Here is a 17,518-nt window from a genome sequence, read left to right as displayed (position 1 = left end):
TGTAGTGCAGATGCTCATGCTCCTGTCTGATGGCCAAGCCATGGTTGAAAGAGGGTTTTTGTTCAACAAGGAAATCATGATAGTGATGATACACAACATGAAAGAACAAACAGTGGTTGCCCTGCATGCTGTGGTTGATCACATTGCACATGTTGGTCACCTGGACAAGATGACCATCACCAAGAAGATGCTGCTTTCAGCTGTCAGTGCCAAAATAGCCTACAATAATTATTTGGCAGAAGAGAAAAAGCAGAATGTGAAGGCCCAGAAAACCCAGAAGAGGAAGGCTCTGTTGGATGAGCTAGATTAACTGAAAAAGACAAAAAAGGCTTATGGAAGAGGGCACCAAGGCACTTGAGCAAGCAGTAGATGAATATGCAGAAGCAATGGAGAGAAAGGCGGAACTGAAATTATTGCAAAGTTCAATGCCAGGAGGCAATCTTTGAAAACAAAGCAACAGGAGCTAGACACTCTTGAACCAAACTTTAAAGAAAAAGTTGATGAAATGGCTGCCAACTGAATGTTAGGGTAGTTGTGTTGGGTGTTCTGAACTGTATTGATATTATGATGTACAATCTTGTGTGCATTACTCAATATTTGTTGTGATTTGACACTATTGAATTCATAATAATACCAGTGTGGGGTTGATTTTCAGATTTGTGTCATTTTTGTTCCTTTTGTCTGCCTGCTCTATGAATTTACACGTTTGCTATTTATCAACTGTAGGAGATGATAGAATATGCATGGTTAGTCTTTCATTCATGCTAAACCTGTTGTATATGAGTCTTGGAAAATTATATTGGTGGTCATGGAAAAGTCTGAATACTAGTACATTTTTTTTCTGAATACTAGTACAAACCCTGTCTAATATTTTTTTTTTCCAGATTAGAGTAGAGGAAATTGCCACAGATGACAACGTGACAGGACCTTGTGCAACTGTGAACAGCGGAGCACTCGGCCAAGTTCTATATATTGGAAGATTACATGCAAGCAACCATATGACATTTCTGACTTCCAGTTAGGTTTAGTATTTTTATTGCCAAATTATTAATATTAATTACAAGTGATTTCTTGTCAACTGTCAAGTTTGTATTTTTCAAAGCAATGCAATGCCTATGGCAACCCAAAATAAGATTGCTGCTGGAAGTCTGTTGACTGATGAAACCTCAGAATTTGTTGTTCTATTTACACCTCATTTACTTAGGGTGGATGTTGAGGCTGTAGAAAATGAACTCAGCAACATTATTGGTTGTGAAGGTATGTAGTGTACAATTTGTGATATTTTTTGTTACATTTATTTTTTTATTCATCTTAACAGCATGGCTGATTTTGTGTTAATATAAACCTTTTAATCTCAATGAATTCATGTGTGACCACTGATCAATGACCATAAGTAAACTATCATAGCATTCATAGGTTAATATTTTCATTAATAAGTGGCAACTCACTTATAAATAAATTACAAAGCTGAAAGTGCAGTTACTCAAACACCTCTGGAGATTTGACTTATGTCATTGAATTTGACAGTAGGATAAATAGGATTATTAGGTATATAAGTACTTGACGATTTATTTGAATTACTGTATATTGAATAATGATGAGAGAAATTTCAAAAAACATTATTGATAAAGACCAATTTGAAAATTTGTCTAGGATTATGAATGTTTCCATCTGAAGTTTAATTTAAAAAAGGGTAATTTCTTCAAACATAGATTGTGTTTTAATGGCCTAACAAGCAGGGTTGGCGATTTTTTTTTTATTTTTTTTAAAAAATCAAAAAAATAAAAAATCAATGATTTATTTGATTTTTTCATGATTTTTTTGATTTTTTCAGCTTTTTTGTCTTTTTGAAGTGTCATTTTTTATGTTGCAATTAGCCTACTAACAATAACAGTATATGGATCATAATGGATGGATAAAAAGGGCACTTATTGCCTTCAATAATGGCCAACAGGCCAAGGTGGTGTTTACCACTTAGGGATTTTTGGGTAAATGATTATTGAAAATTCTATTCATTAGCTTTATAAAGTTTGTATGGAGCAAGGTAATGAGCTAAATATTGACCATTTAACTGGCTTCAATATACAAAAACACTTCAGGAATGCAGATCTTCTAAACATTGAAGAGTCACACAACAGATAGGTAGCTGATAGCACAGTGCACAGCACTATCAATAGATCTACCAGTTTTATGTCCTATAAATCTACCAGACTCTACCCTCTATACACACCGACTAGTAGTGACTGTAGCTGATAGCACAGTGCACAGCACTATCAATAGATCTACCAGTTTTATGTCCTATAAATCTACCAGACTCTACCCTCTATACACACTGACCAGTAGTGACTGAGTGACTGACTGCACTGTTCCCATTTAATTCAGACCAATAAACCAATACTAAACATAAACTGAACGATAACCAAACAAACCTCATACAACTTGAAATGAGACTTAAGTTATGAGAAAAGCTAACATTGTTTGAAATAAACGTGTGCACAAATCAAATATTTTATATCTATTCACTGCATTTAATTATTTTTATAAATAGTCTTATAATTGTAATTGTTTTGTTTCTAGTTTTAAATTCACATATTTAAAGAATGAAATTAAATATTTTAATTAGAATACTCGTATTATGGTGGAAAATCTTTTTAATTGCCTAAAAGGTCAGTACAATCTCAACCTCTCAATATACAGGGTGGGGCAGAGCCAATTGAGCAGTTTTGAGGTAAAATAAAAGAGTAATGGAGGTACATAAAGAAGAAACTTTATTATCCTAGAGGTTAGCATAACATACCATTTAGAATACCGTACTTATGTTTTGAAAACAATATCTGGAAGATGGGGGGGGGGCTGTTAGCTGCAACACACTGTTGGAGTCGTTCTCAGAGGAGGGAGTAACCCTAACAGTGAATTCCAATTGCTATGCAGCAATGTTGCAAAATTTCTTGCAGCCCATGATGGAAAACATTGTTGAAAATGAAGCATTGGGAGACGTGTGGTTTCAGCAGGATGGGGCTACAGCTCACATAGCCCGAATGTCACTCAAAGTTTTGAAATGCATGTTCCCAGACTCTGAGGGGCGATTTACAGTGACCTGCGAGGTCACCCGATCTGAGCATTTGCGATTTCTTTCTTTGGGGACATCTAAAAGAAAGGGTGTTCAAAAGTCGCCCTCACACCCTACCACAGCTAAGGGAATGGATTATTGCAGCAGAGGCTATGGCCATACCTCGCCATATGTGTGAACATGCTGTAGAAAACTTCCGAGAACAACTCCAAAAGTGTGATGCAGCTAACAAACCCCATCTTCCTGATATTGTTTTCAAAACGTAAGAATTTTAAATGGTATGTTATGCTAATCTTGAGGAAAATAAATTTTCTTCTTTATGTAGGTACCTCCATTACTCTTTTATTTTGCATCAAAACTGTTCAATCAGTCCTGCCCCACCCTGTATAAGCTAGCTAACACATTTAAATTGTATATTGTTATCAATATACATATGACAAATAGTCAAATAGGTAAAGACTACTTATTGCCTTATAAGAATTAGCTAAGCTGCTAGCTACATACAATGTATTGCACACTTGATGCCTCTGTACCAAAAACATTCAATTTATTGGAACCTAATACACACTAAAGGCAACAAGTTTATATACCAATTTGTCATTCATAGTACATTTATACTAAACCATGAATAACAATACCTCAATATAAATTGAAGACTGCCACTCAATATATTTAATTATATGAAAAAATCAAAAAAATAAAAAAAAAATAAAAAAAATAAAAAAAATCATGATTTTTTTATAAAAAAATCAAGTGATTTAATCACATGATTTAATCATGTTGATTTAATCACTGCCAACCCTGCTAACAAGCTTAAATTGTTATCATTTACAAACTTTTTTTCAGGAATTATTCGTGCAGTAAGCAGTAACTGGCTCAGTGATAACCTGGACTTGTGCATGAAAACGCCTAAGGTTTTGTCAGCTGCCAGCCCTCTCAGTCGCAGCAAGAAAACGGAAATTGCTCATCCAGATGAAAGTGGAGAGACGGAAATTGCTCATCCAGATGAAAGTGGAGAGGATAAAAGTTCTCCAGCTGAAGTAAAGAGATCTGTTGCTGTGTATGAGGCAGTGGTGGGAATGTGCCGAAAAGCTTGCCTTTTGCATCCAAGAGCCACTCTGCTGTCTCTCAAGGAACAGCAGCAAGCATTACTGCTTTGCTTAGCCAGGCGCAACAAAGAGGTCATTTGACTTAACAATGAATTGTACCATATATAATCTTAATTTACTTAATTTGTATAATTTTAATTAGAAAATTATCAAGCATTAAAGTAATTGTCATGATTAAACAAGATGATTCCAGGTGCTCATGTTAGAATTTCATGCTCATATATGTTGAAAATTTTATTAGGTGGACCTCAATACCTAAAACGGGTTTGTTTTCTCATTATCCTGTCATTTTTCAGGCCAACAAAGATTTTGGAGCAGACGCCAGTGACTTCCAAGCCGCATGGAATGTTTTGAAGAAAGAAGCTCGTGAGCAGCTCACTTGTGGAAGGACTGTAGTGAAGCTCAGGTCAGGTCTTCACCATGTTCACCTTCTATGTTCAGTTAACTTATTACTTTTCACAGTTAATTTTAATGTTTAATAATTTTGTGTAAACATATAAATTGCTTTACATTAAATTATTACTGAACATTTGAGATAATACCTGGACTTGATGCTATGATTCGGTGAGCTCACAATTATTTCTCTTGTTCTTAGTGAAAACATGGATCCTGCTCTGCAAGATCTGTATGAGCTAGTGTCAAGTTATAAGGCATTCATAAGCAGCTGCAACTACCTGGACTTTCTCAGCCTGGCCCACATCTTCTCCACAGCCTTAGGAGCAGCTAACAATCCAATACACCGTGTACTATCATCAAAAGTAAGACTACTTCGCTCCGTTTATATTCGGAAATACATGTTATTGCTTTATTACCCTTCTATCATACCTAACCTAACCTAATCATCATGTTATTTGTAGTACCTAATTTCATTTTTTGTACATTTTTTTATATATTTAATATGGTTAATAGTATAACTGTGCAATAAGTACCTACTTTACCTACTTTATGGTTGTTCTGATAGCGTTATTCATTAAATACCGTAATGAATTGAACAAACAGCTCAGGTTTGAATAATTTAGGATAAGATTTTATCTCTGGTAAAAATTGTGTGATCTGCCTCTTGGTATCTTTTAGTTTAACTCCTGTTAGCTTGTTAGTTATCTGTTCCAATTGTAACACATCGTAGTGAAGCGGTCATTAAGTAATCCCAAGTACTAAGATGTATTTATTGTCCTGCTGTTTGGCCTATGTGCTTCAGATTCAAGCGTGTTGCACATATCCTTTCTTTCAATTGTACTACTGGAGGCTTGTGTAGCTTTATATATTTGTTCTGAAAATACCAACTGTTACCCGCGCAACTCACACGCGCCGGCTTGGTCCCGGCAGTATAAACAAAGATGGCTTCAGCCATTTTTCAACACCAATTGAAACGAGTGTTCGTATATTTGTGCATGCTGCAAAAGGTGTACTGAACTACCTCGGTGCAGTCTCTGTTTCAAGCTTCATTTGTAAGTGCTTGAATTTCATGCCTTATGATGTAGCATTTGATTTGCACAGGTGTTGGTGGTTGAGGGCTGTATTGATGTCATGGAACGCTTAATGCTGCTGCCACTCATCCGTCGTGCTGCTTACTTGTACACAAGTGCTCCTGGGAGCTGCTCCCGCTACAAGGTTCAAGATCATATGTCAGGTTAGTATGAAAATTAAATTAGGTTTTTTAGCTAGAATTTGGCTTTTTATTTTTTATACCAAGTAACAGTGATGTACTATACGAAGTTTTATATTTATTGTCATGCTATTTTGATTTCGCTTTTCTAGGTCCATATAGCTTCATATCACTAATATTACTGCCTTTTTCAGAGGATTCTGCGAGGAACTCTGAGGCCAAGCCCGTACTCCCTGCTGAATTCAGTATATCATCAAGCGAGCACAGTATTCAGTTCACCCGAGTTGATATTAGTCATCAATCTGCCGATGAAATCTTAGACTCTCTCTTCGGTACCGCCCCCAATGCCGCTTGCCTGACGCCAGGAACTAGGCATACTCGGGGCATCCAGCCTAACGCCAGTCTCCCCTCGCCACGTGACCTCTCCTTCGGAACACCTGTCAGCTCCAAAGTTTCTGGCAGCCGAGACCTCTGTACATCAAACCTAAAATCGTCCGTCCGCACCCCTCGTGCAAACGCATGCAGAAGCAGAGGTGGTGAAACTCTTTTGTACATAAGGCAGGTCCGTAACGCAGAAAGGCAGTGTTTTCCAGAGTTCTCGTGTATAAATTGATTTAGCAATATAATTTATTTCATATTTTCAAATTGATGAGGTATGGTTTGTTGTAGCTACATTACCTTGCAACTGGTATGCTACTTTTAAGTGACTTCACTGGAAAATAATAGGTAAATTCATTATAATTATATATGAATGATATTATTCCTACCTTTAAGTGTGGTTAATGGAAAGTAGCTTTTTCAATTTTGTAAGATGCCACAATATTGTTTGATCATTCATGTGATTTAAAACGAGATTCAATTGGATTCAAGTTTAAAATTCGTCTAATCTACTAACCTGATTACTAAATTAAACTAAAATATTGTTAGTAACAACGCACGTTCAGGTGATGGTGTGCCAGCTGCGACTGCTGCTCAACACCCGCGACGAGATGGCCTTGGCAGTGAACTGCAGCCTACCCGGCACCGCGCTCTCTCAGGCAGCCTTTGCAGACATCAAGCAGGAGGCGCGCCGCATCAATATGCCCATGTTCCAGGTGACGTTGTTGCCCATGTTCCAGGTGACGCTGTTGCCCATGTTCCAGGTGACGTTGCTGCCCATGTTGCAGGTGATGTTGTTGCCCAAGTTTCATGTGACGTTGCCTATGTTGCAGGTGACGTTGCTGCCCATGTTCCAGGTGACGTTGTTGCCCATGTTCCAGGTGACGCTGGGCAGCAAAAATTGCCATCTCGAAAGGAACTATGCAGAAGCTGCATTATAGCCTTAGTTTTTCAGCCAATAATTGATTGTTTTATTCAATGCTGAGAATTTATGGTAAATTTGTATCATATACAAAGCCAAGCATACTTGCAAGAATGCTCTACAATTTTGTTTTTCGTCAAATCGCACACATGCCGGAAGTTCAGTGGCAGTTCTTTGTTAAAAGACTATAACAAAAAGGTGGACTAGCAATACTTAAATCAATGAAGGGTCTAATACATGAGGGATGCTATTGGTTATGAATTAAATTTGCCATTACAGTTCGATAACATGTAATTTAGAAACTGCCTGAGACATTGAGACTTTAGGTGTTGCTTGTTGTGGGTGAATAAATTGCTTTGTTAACAAGTTCCTACCAGAAATTGATAGAAAACTGAATATTTCAGACGATTTTGTCGGTGGTGCAGAAACGTCGCCTCGGTGGTAGCGGTTACCAGCTACCTAGCAATTCTCAAATCCTGGCCCATGTTGCACCGCTCACCAACTTCGTCGACCACATCAACAAACTCACGACCATCGTCGAGGACGAGTCATGTCCCACGTTAGTTGGGGATCACCGATCCCCAACTCGATCACCCTTGTTTGACTTGCAGTTTACAGATGAACATCTGTGTAGAGTTCGTGCATTAATTACAGACTAATGAGTGACGAACGGCCGTTTCGTGTGCAGTTTGTGCTTTAATTACAGGCTTAATGAGTGACGAACCGTCTTTCTGTGTGCAGTTTGTGCTTTAATTACTGACCAATGAGTGACGAACCGCCTTTTTGTGTACAGTTTGTGCTTTAATTACAGACTTACTGAGTGACGAAAAGCCTCTCTGTGTACAGCTTTCTTCTGTAATTACTGACTAATGAGTGACAAACCGTCTGTCTGCTCCCCACAGTCCGTTCAGTGTTAGAGTACAGAGAAGTATTGTTATCAGTATTCGATGAGAATACCATATTAATCCTTATTCCAAAATACAAACTGAGTTCATTATATGTTCATAAGAAAATCATTTTAATAGTTTAATGCAAAATTATGTTTTCAAAATTTTCTAACAGTTTTGCTTTCCTCCACAGTACCGCCGCAAACAAAATCTTGACCAGCATCAAGCGATACGTGGTTCAACAATGCACAGGAGTCCACTCCAAAAAATGCCCTATCAAAGTTTCTACGATCGAGGCTGTCCATAAAAATCTCCTGGAAACGTTGGACTCTTGTCTCTCTACACCGGCCTTAATTACTGAAAATAAAACCAATCCGTGCAATGCAGGAAAACAAGCGGGCTTGCCATACCCTGTACTGGGGCTTCTGCAGCGACTGTGCGACCGATGCACAGGGGAATGCAGCACAGCGGATGACGGCGCCGTGGCTCTCGTCTCCGCCTGTGCGGATACCAACGATATTGTTCTCACTCAAGCCAGTGGAAGCCCACGCCTGGTTTACACGCCCCTACGCGTACCATCGTTGTTATCCTTGTACAGAACTCCTCCTCCCTGTCAAGATGATCCTGAAGACGTTATTGTAGAAGAAAAGCTCTCTGTCCGTTACATGAAAAGAAACAAGGCAACGCCCGCTCGCAGCAAGAGGCATCAGTCGTGTTTAGCGTGGGCGCCAGATAATTTATCTCCATTGCAGGTGATAGCGTCACCCGTGCCTCTGAGCCAAAGCGGTGTTGGCTCTCTGGCTCAATCGAGGATTTCGTCCCATGATGTGTTAGAAATGATCGCTGATCTGCCTGACAGCAGCCTCGCCAAAGGCGACATGGATGCCAAGGAACGTCTTAAAAACATCCCGAAATGTTCCAATAATAAACAGGCTCCGGCTGTTAAGCGTTCTAGTAAGCGGTCGCTGTTGAGTGACATGTCTGGTATTGCCAAAGATGCTGAGAAAAATAAAAAATCAAAAATTGATTCGGGTCCAGTTAGTGCAAAACGAAATAAAAATTCTCAGCAATTACCATCGTGTCAGAAATCGATTACTTCATTTTTCAAATCTAAGTGATACGTTTCGTGATAATTTATAATTTAGAATGCCTGATAGATTGATAGAACTCGTTTTACGATGCTTCTGCTCAATTGTATTTATTTATTTTTTTTTTCCTCGAGACATTTCCCAAGTGCTTAATCCAGCCGCGGCTAGGGCTGCTCTAACTATATGATTAGATAAATTTATCAGCTTATGCTGTATCGCGTCATAGAGCATCCGCGACCGTCGTGACTAAACGATCCGCAGTCTTCGCCAAAGTTGTCCTCGTATTGCGTTAGCTTCCGGTTTGCTAATTGCTCTAGATTAAGCTTTGTCTATATTCGAGTGGGCCTTTTTTTTAACCAAAATTGCAGTTAATCTAACCTTCAGAGTTATTGTTTTAATGAGATTTAAATATTTTCTTCTTCATTTTTCTTTTCAATATGATTAAATTTATCTAAATTGTCTCGTCATTGGCTAATGAAATAATGCATAATTTTCATTGTTGTGTACTGAATAAATACTATTACTATTTTAGGCCTAAACGTCACACATTTTTTCGGGTTGAATTTAGGTTGCAAAAATCTCAATTACACGGTGAGAACTAATAATATTTTCCAGTTTTTTTTAACCGTCATATTAAGTTTACATCCCTAGCAGCGTCGATGTTGGTCATCCTCGCGACCTACACCCTATGCTCAAAAATTTTTTCATTAATAATTCGATCGTTATTATAAATGAGAAGACATTGATACTGACGTTAAATATACATACAATAAAATTATTTCCAAAGTTTCTGGCATGTTTTTTTCTCTCCTACGTTCAATCAGTGACGAAAAAGCAAATTAGCTCTGAAATTTCCCCTTGTCTTGCAGATCATTCTGGACGATGAGCGATTTTTTCAGTAGAGAATTTGTTGAGTTACGGAAAGTGGCATGAAAAGAACCCCAACGGAAGATCAATTTACCGAAATAGGCCAGTTCGTTTGTCGAGTCAATGCAGTGCTTAAATTCATTTGAATTGCTATTCTTCGCTTTTGTTCCGGATGATTCGACTGCCTGTTCATTTTCACATCTTTTCTGTACTTGTTTCCGAAAAAAGCCTCACTTTTGTAGCTATGTCGCACTCGCGCAGGGCGATTTTTAGTCCTTTTTTCGGTCAGGGCATATTTTTACCCGATTCAATCTGTCACAGACATCTTATGTATGCGAGGGCTTATTTCCGTTTATTGATACGTGGCTGAACGTTGAAACAGCGTGATTCGCTAGAACGCCAACAGAGGATGTGTGGTATCTGACTGCTGGTCTCATTTTTGTGGGTAAATATGTCAAAGATTCCTGTCGATCAACGATTTTTGCCTATTCTGTCTCGCGCCCGAGGGCCGGACTTTCCTCGTAAGCGATCTATGAAACGAGTGTCGTAGTTTGCTGTTGCTGTTTACAAACTGTTGCTGTATACACGTCTCTCCTTCGTTATCTCTTCGAGATGCAAACGTAAGCAAGGTGTGTTGAGATCTTCCGTCCGTTGCAAGCTAGGCTATGTCCGGCCTTAGGAAGTGATCAGCTTTTTGATCACTATCTATTGGCTCTCGGTGCGAGATAGATTCTTTCTTTTCGATGTGCTAGTGAACATTTGGGCAGTTCTTAACAAGACAAACTTCTTATTTTTTACACAGTATATTGACAGGAATCATATCAGGGAACCGGCTATAGTCCTCACTGACAAGTTCAATCGTGTAGTATGGCAAATGTACTTAATATAAAATACTTAAAAAAAACTTTTTAAAAAACCACGTTTTTCTTGTGGACTAAAAAGTAGAAAATAAATTATGGTTCGCCCCAAAAAAACGTGTGTCGGGCAGATTTACGATTAAAGCGAAAAAAAAAACAACACTTAAATTTTGGAAATTTTATGGTGAACGTACAGCCCGATCCACGTTTTTTTTGGGGCGAACCATAATTTATTTTCTACTTTTTAGTCCACAAGAAAAACGTGGTTTTTTAAAAAGTTTTTTTTAAGCATTTTATTTTCTACTTTTTAGTCCACAAGAAAAACGATTAAGACTTGATTAAGTATGACTTGACGTACGTATCGATGATACGCAGCGTCTCTGCCTGCTCGTCTATAACGTCAGCGCCCGCACGTCATACTATATATATACTATATATAAATATACTTTACTCAATTAAACTAATTTCGGTCTCTAATTACTATTTTTTATGATTGTATCTGAAATTGTTAGGCGAAAATAGCCTGCATGCCGAATTTCAGATCTCTAGAGCAATCAGAAGTGGGCTAATTTTCGTTGTCAATGTTAACAACAAACAAACAAACAAACAAACGCGAAGCTAAGCTAAGAAAAACGTGTTAATAAATCATTTTGTCCGTTGTACATTATTGAATGCCATAATCAGTAATGTTTTACAATATAACTTTTCAACCATGCCCAGATTGGATAAAATACAGTTGGACTTAGGCGTCAGATTTTTCTGTTTTCGATTAATTACTTTTGAAAATACGTTTCTTACTATCTAGAGCGCGAGTTCTGAGTAGTTCTCCCGTTACAGCTCGGCTGGGGAAACTTTTTTTTTACATATAATAAATCTACGCTCTGCACATTGTCGGGAGAGCACGGCAATCATAGTGGCTGCTAGACATCGGGCCTATCAATTCTTCATCCATCCTTCTCTCTACAATTCTTCGTCCATCCTTCTCTATACATTTTTTCTACTTGGATAGTTCTTTGTATTCAACGCAATTAATAATAAAATATAATCGTGCATTTATCTGATCGGAAGTCTCATAGAGTAGCAAAGCTCAGTATATTTTCTAATTCAAAGTCGCTCTATTATCACAAATTAAAATAATTTTTGACCGATCTGAAATAAAATGTCAAAAATTTTTGTTATTCATTCAACAGACTAGACCAGTGGTTCCCAAACTTTTTCAGGCTGGCGCCCCCTTTGGCTCCCTAGGGAATTTCTAGCGCCCCCCACAGACATATAAAAACATACGCCTCTTTCTTGAAATTTAGTGCGCTGCAATTTCAAAAGATAAGGTTAAACACAAATGTGTATTTCACAAATAGAACCCCATTTAGTGAACCAATATGTTTTAAGCTGTTTCAAGTTTTAACTGTTTCAGCACTTGAAACCTCGGACGTCTCGGGCAAATTTACTACCGGACTCGTGGCCGGTCCCACGACCAATGTCCAAACTTAATTATCAAGTAATATCTCCCAAACTAATGAACGCAGCTCAATAAAACTTGGAACATGTATTCATCAGAACCTAACGGTCATTTTTAGCTCGTAAAAATTTTAAATTTTTACCTTCATTCGTGAGTTATATTGCGATAAAGGCCGAAATTCGCAGTGATCAAAGAATTTCTTCCAAAATACAGAATAGATTTGAACGAAATTTGAATATACATTCCTAACTACCTAACGGTGATTTTTCCCTTCTAAAAAATTTTTCGATTTTTCCTTCGTTTGCGAGTTTTTTTTTTCATTTCACCGTCATTCTTGATTTCACACTTCCTTATATTCAGCCCGTATCGTCGGATAATTTGTAGCTTGAATTCTCGGCGATCAAGATATTTCTTCTAAACTACTGAACAGATTTCAACGAAGCATTGTATATAAATACCTAACCTACCAACGGTGATGTTTAGCTCGTGACAATTCTTCAATTTTGCTTTCGTTCGCGAGTTATACAGATATAGGAGGAACGACCGGCTTTTCTACCGGCCGGTTTAACCAAGAGCCGTTTACGTAAAGCCGTATAACTCGCAAACGAAGGCAAAAGGAAAACATTGTAGCGAGCTAAACATCACCGTTGCTGAGGTTAGGTATTTAAATACCAAGTTTCATTCAAATCTATTCAGTAGTTTTGGAAGAAATTTCTTGATTACTGCGAATTTAAGCACGTATTGCTGTTCAAATCGCGAATGAAGGTGAAATGAGAAAAATAACTCGCGAACAAAGGCATAATCGAATAAATTTTCACGAGCTAAACATTACTGTTCGGTAGTTAGGACTGTAAATTCAAAATTTCGTTCGAATCTGTTCAATAGTTTGGAAGAAATTACTTGATCACTGAATTTCAGCCCGCATTGCCATGTAACTATGGCAAAAACAAATGAAGGCAAAAAAAAAAAAATTACCAGCTAAAAATTACCGTTAGGTCCTACTGAATACGTACACCAAGTTTCATCGAGTTAAGTTCATTAGTTTGAGAGATATTCCTTGATCATTGAATTTGGAAATTGGCCACGTGAGACCGGCCGCGAGTCCGACCGTTAATTTGTCCGAGACGTAAACCCAGGAGAGGTTAGAAAAACAGATCTGGGTGAAAAAACCATCGCTGGGCGTCATGATGTGCTGCACGTGTAGGGTACAAATCGTCAACCAAACGTTGGAACTTCTGACTTTGACTTCGGACTGCCGCCCCCCTACCGCCCCCCAAGCGCCCTCTTCTTCCTTACCGCCCCCCAAAATCTTTCCACCGCCCCTAGGGGGGCGATATCGCCCACTTTGGGAACCACTGGACTAGACGAAGCTATGCACAGATGCATATGTTCAGTCTTAAAATGCCTAGCATCTTGCGGACCAGCAAGCAGTAAGTCCAGCAGCTATCCCAATCAATCGTCAGTTATGGAAAGATCGGGTTCCAAAGACCGGATCCCTTGTGAATCGTCACGAAAAGTACAAGAATCGGCAACAGGCCATGGGCCTATTTCTTCAGTGCCCACACTACTATTCTATTCATTCCTGTATGCTAATAAAAAAGAAACGGATAGCTGATGATCGATCAAAATCCTACAAGATATGATGAAGATCCTTGTCGTTCACCTGAAGGAAATCAGCAATAGTCGTCGAAGGAAACGACTTGCCTGCACGGTCTCGATCCATGGCCAGGTTGCGCAACGCCAATTAGGTTGTCTTTTCCTCGCTGCCTCGTTGCGATCGGAAGATTTCCGTAGCTCCTGAGCTACTCGGGACTATTTTTTGTGACTCATTCTGCCATATGTTGCAATTTGTCAACTAACAACCGTTTGTGGGAATATTATTAGTAACAAATGTTTCCTCTCCTCTGTGTTCAGCTATTTATGGATGAGCGGCCTGATAATTTTTCGAAATACTTCCATGTCAGGATGTACATGTGCGGGTTCCCATAGGAACGATTGAAGAATGCATATAAAATTAGAACTTTATGGAATGAACTTGCCTAATATTTATTTTTCTCTCGGTTTCACGTAATGGTTGAGTTTCAGGAAGCTTCATTGTCAGTTTATATATTTATATATATTTGGTTAGCAAATGCTGAAAATAGTTAACTAGAATTTGCTTTTAGTTGCGGGTACAAAATTATGATTCTCTCTTCATGCACGACCACCTGAAACCAGAGAAGTGGGAATAAAATAGTAATTTCGTGCAAAATCTGGTGAAATCGTTATTTATTTTCATCACTTTTATTGCGTGAATTAAATTTGCTGCCTCACATAATTTGATTCCTCAAAGCGCGTGATTAAGAAAAGTATAATTTATAGTCTTGAACTAGTTTTTAATTAAGAGAAGAGCGTCGCCTAACTATGACCTGAAGATTAGTTTGAAAATAACGTTCGATTGGAGTCTAAGTTATCCATTGTTCCTCCACGATTTGATGGGGTTGATTCTTTCTGTGGTTATGGAACACTTACATGGAAAACATTTATTTTGGTTAATAATATAATAATAACAACGGTTTCAGCGTTTAGTAGGCCGTAGGACTGTCGATGATTCTTAACATCGCAGAATATTCACAGCATTTTGTGGTCTCGAACTCGCAACTCAGTGCTACAATTCTGTTTTGCTTAACCGCCCGGCCCTTTCCGCCGATTCTGACCAGAAACTGGCGCACAGAGTTGAGATCGACCGCATCTCTTTACGCCAATCATGGTACTCTGAACTTGAAGTCTGAACTTTACCCACTGGGCCACCTTGCCCAGTACTACCCTACCCAGTTGTTTTTTTTTTACCTTAGGTGATGCCTGCAGATTTTTGTTGAACTATTATATATCAGTTCAAGCAAGCTCGGAATGCTCAGCTCGGCTACCAATGAGGTATATTTTTCTATTCGTGAGGATTTCCGTTGCTGATAAGCTCACATTTTGTTATTTTTCGGTTGCCGCTCAGTGTTTTCGAACTATTAGGACTATTCGACAGTGTAATTTCCAATATAATCGTTAACATCAGATATGAAATAGGCAGAGTTAATTTTAAATTAAGGCGAAATGTAAATTCAAACTTTAACATATAATTCTTGTCCGTTAAACGGAAGAAAATTATCTGCAGTATTGTTTGGACGAGTAACGTTTGCTTATAAAAAAGAAATGCATCAGGTCACTTTTACCATAATAATGGTAACACAAGTTATGGATGCAATAACATTTCTTACGTAACATTTTTATTCATTGGGACCCTTTATCTTCTCTTCCCGTATTGTCCGTCCTTCCTGCATGTCGTATAGGTATTAACGTATCTCAAAGCCGAATGCTTCTCAATATTTAGAGCTATGACTCAAAACCGCGTTAGTCAACATAATATCATAGTCCGGCTTTTTCCTTCAACATTTATTGACAGAAAACAAGTTTCAAATTATGTGATCTCTTTGCTGAGATTGAACTGTGTGACTATGAGAGCTATTTAGAGTTAAATTCAGATGACCACCGTGAAACATTGAAGTCATATTCTATGTCTTCTGATCTGACTCTAATATTTGGGTAGATATTCTATGGCATTTAGTGATACTCAAAATTGATCGTCATTACGAGCATGACTCATCTTGGAGAGCTGCTAAGAGCTAGGAATTCCTTTGTATCGTCTTAAGTAAGATTACTCGCTCCGCAGGCGCTGGACCGGAAACACAAGTGGCAATCCTACGGACGCGGACAGCTGTTTTGCGGAAATGATTATTAGTGCGGAAGCAAAGCTTCAGGTGACGTCATGCGGAACGATATCAACGTAAATAACTTCGCTTTTTATTAAGCTGATTTGCTCAATTAGGAGATACATTTTTCGTTAGGCGATGACTTTTGTACGGCAATTGTCTGAAATCTAAAAAATTACATAATTTCAGGAGCAACTTTGTAAGTTGCTACAAATGGAACAGTCGGATTATTATTGTTCCCGTAATGCGGTTGAGTTGATTTTCACCAACAACAGTTTTATTCCTTATTTGCTCTCAAACTATGAGGTATAGACATTTTTCAAGAAAATTACTCTCAATGACTGATAGTTAAAATTTGTTGGATGATTTAAATTGTTGCAAGCCATTTTTTTCATTGTTAAATCATAAGCCTGAAAGCTTAATTTTCTCAGTGACACGCATTCTTCCTCAATAAATGACCTTAATGGACATGTCGCAATTCAGTGGAAGCTATTACGTATCTAATCCTTGGCATCCGCTACCCTCGAGCTAAGGACATATCGATGCACGAAATATCTGGGTGAAGAATGGTCCGGAAGGATGCCGCATTGGGGGTCGCTCTTCAAGGAGATCGCGCTATAAGTTTTGAAAAGTTTTATCGAAACATCTTAATAGCAACGAGTAGCGGAACTATGATTTTTCACTAGATTTTTGTCTATTGAGCTAAGGTGAAAGAAAGGCCTCCGAAGTGAAAAAATAGATTTGTCGGTCTCATTATAATCTATCAAAAGTAATGATCGCAGCATAACTCAGTTTATTTTGGTCATCACAAAATGACCAAAATGGATCTTTCATGGTTGCTGACGATGTCTCATTGCACATTGCACAACTCATGTGGCTCGCCGCATTGAATGCATGACACTATTAAAACCATAGAATTTAATAATGTTTTATGACAATATTGATCAGTATATGTTTACGTGGAAATGCACAAGAAACATTGAAAAGAGGTACTTTTTGGGATGCTTCATGTATTGTATGCAATGTTTATGCCGACGACTCGTAAAACATCAGGGGATTCGATAATGTTCCAGTTCTTGCAGAACTAACACTAATTATAATTTATGTGTACCTATTTAGATAAAGCAAGTTTTCTTTCAATACACATAGAATCTTCTTTTGTGAACAGTTCGTGAATTTCGTGCTTCTCTGTGATTAAGTTTGTTGTCGTCGCGTAATAGACTGTACCGGAAACATCTGCTCTGTACATGCACGCGTCGTTCCCGCGTTTCATGCCGGTGACACGTCCAAATATTGCCATTGCGATGAGTTGAGGCTAGGACAATCAAACATTATCTTGGCATTAATTATTTAGTCTTTTTTAGTCGCTCGGTTCATAGTTTGTGTATATCTGACGACAGTTTTGTCTTCGGTGGCAGTACACCCTGGCCCTTTTCACCGGAAGGAAACCTCTCCGTGCTTCACTCCGACTGAATTTAAGTGGTCTCCGAACGAATTAAGTGGTACCAATACGTTCTATTCACGGAACACAGAAC

The 17,518-nt window shown here is 38.3% G+C and overlaps 1 protein-coding gene across 2 annotated transcripts; it reads left to right on the top strand.

The window, feature by feature from the left end:
• Positions 1-856: 856 nt before the first annotated feature.
• On the top strand, positions 857-9,497 carry LOC108679690. 2 transcript variants are annotated; one of them, XM_047884293.1, is made up of 10 exons: positions 857-1,257; positions 3,917-4,023; positions 4,057-4,251; positions 4,476-4,585; positions 4,775-4,937; positions 5,677-5,809; positions 5,980-6,347; positions 6,730-6,879; positions 7,490-7,644; positions 8,166-9,497. In XM_047884293.1, the coding sequence occupies exons 1-10, from the start codon at positions 1,110-1,112 to the stop codon at positions 9,088-9,090; spliced, it is 2,454 nt and encodes an 817-aa protein (XP_047740249.1). In that variant the 5' UTR covers positions 857-1,109; the 3' UTR covers positions 9,091-9,497. The 2 variants fall into 2 exon arrangements, with proteins under 2 accessions (XP_047740249.1, XP_018023880.1); XM_018168391.2 differs by having other exon boundaries at positions 3,917-4,251.
• Positions 9,498-17,518: the final 8,021 nt, after the last annotated feature.

The sequence above is a fragment of the Hyalella azteca genome, unplaced genomic scaffold, assembly GCF_000764305.2.
Source record: "Hyalella azteca isolate HAZT.00-mixed unplaced genomic scaffold, Hazt_2.0.2 contig15111, whole genome shotgun sequence".
Taxonomy (NCBI): Eukaryota; Metazoa; Arthropoda; class Malacostraca; order Amphipoda; family Hyalellidae; genus Hyalella; species Hyalella azteca.
The sequence above is the reverse complement of the archived record's forward strand: the minus strand, read 5'-3'. Positions and strand labels throughout refer to the sequence as shown.

Coding starts and splice junctions, on each gene's coding strand:
- LOC108679690 (XM_018168391.2), top strand. CDS start 1,110: ATGCCTATGGCAACCCAAAATAAGATTGCTGCTGGAAGTCTGTTGACT. Junction 4,586..4,774: donor AGGACTGTAGTGAAGCTCAG/GTCAGGTCTTCA, acceptor TCTTGTTCTTAG/TGAAAACATGGATCCTGCTC. Junction 5,810..5,979: donor GGTTCAAGATCATATGTCAG/GTTAGTATGAAA, acceptor TGCCTTTTTCAG/AGGATTCTGCGAGGAACTCT.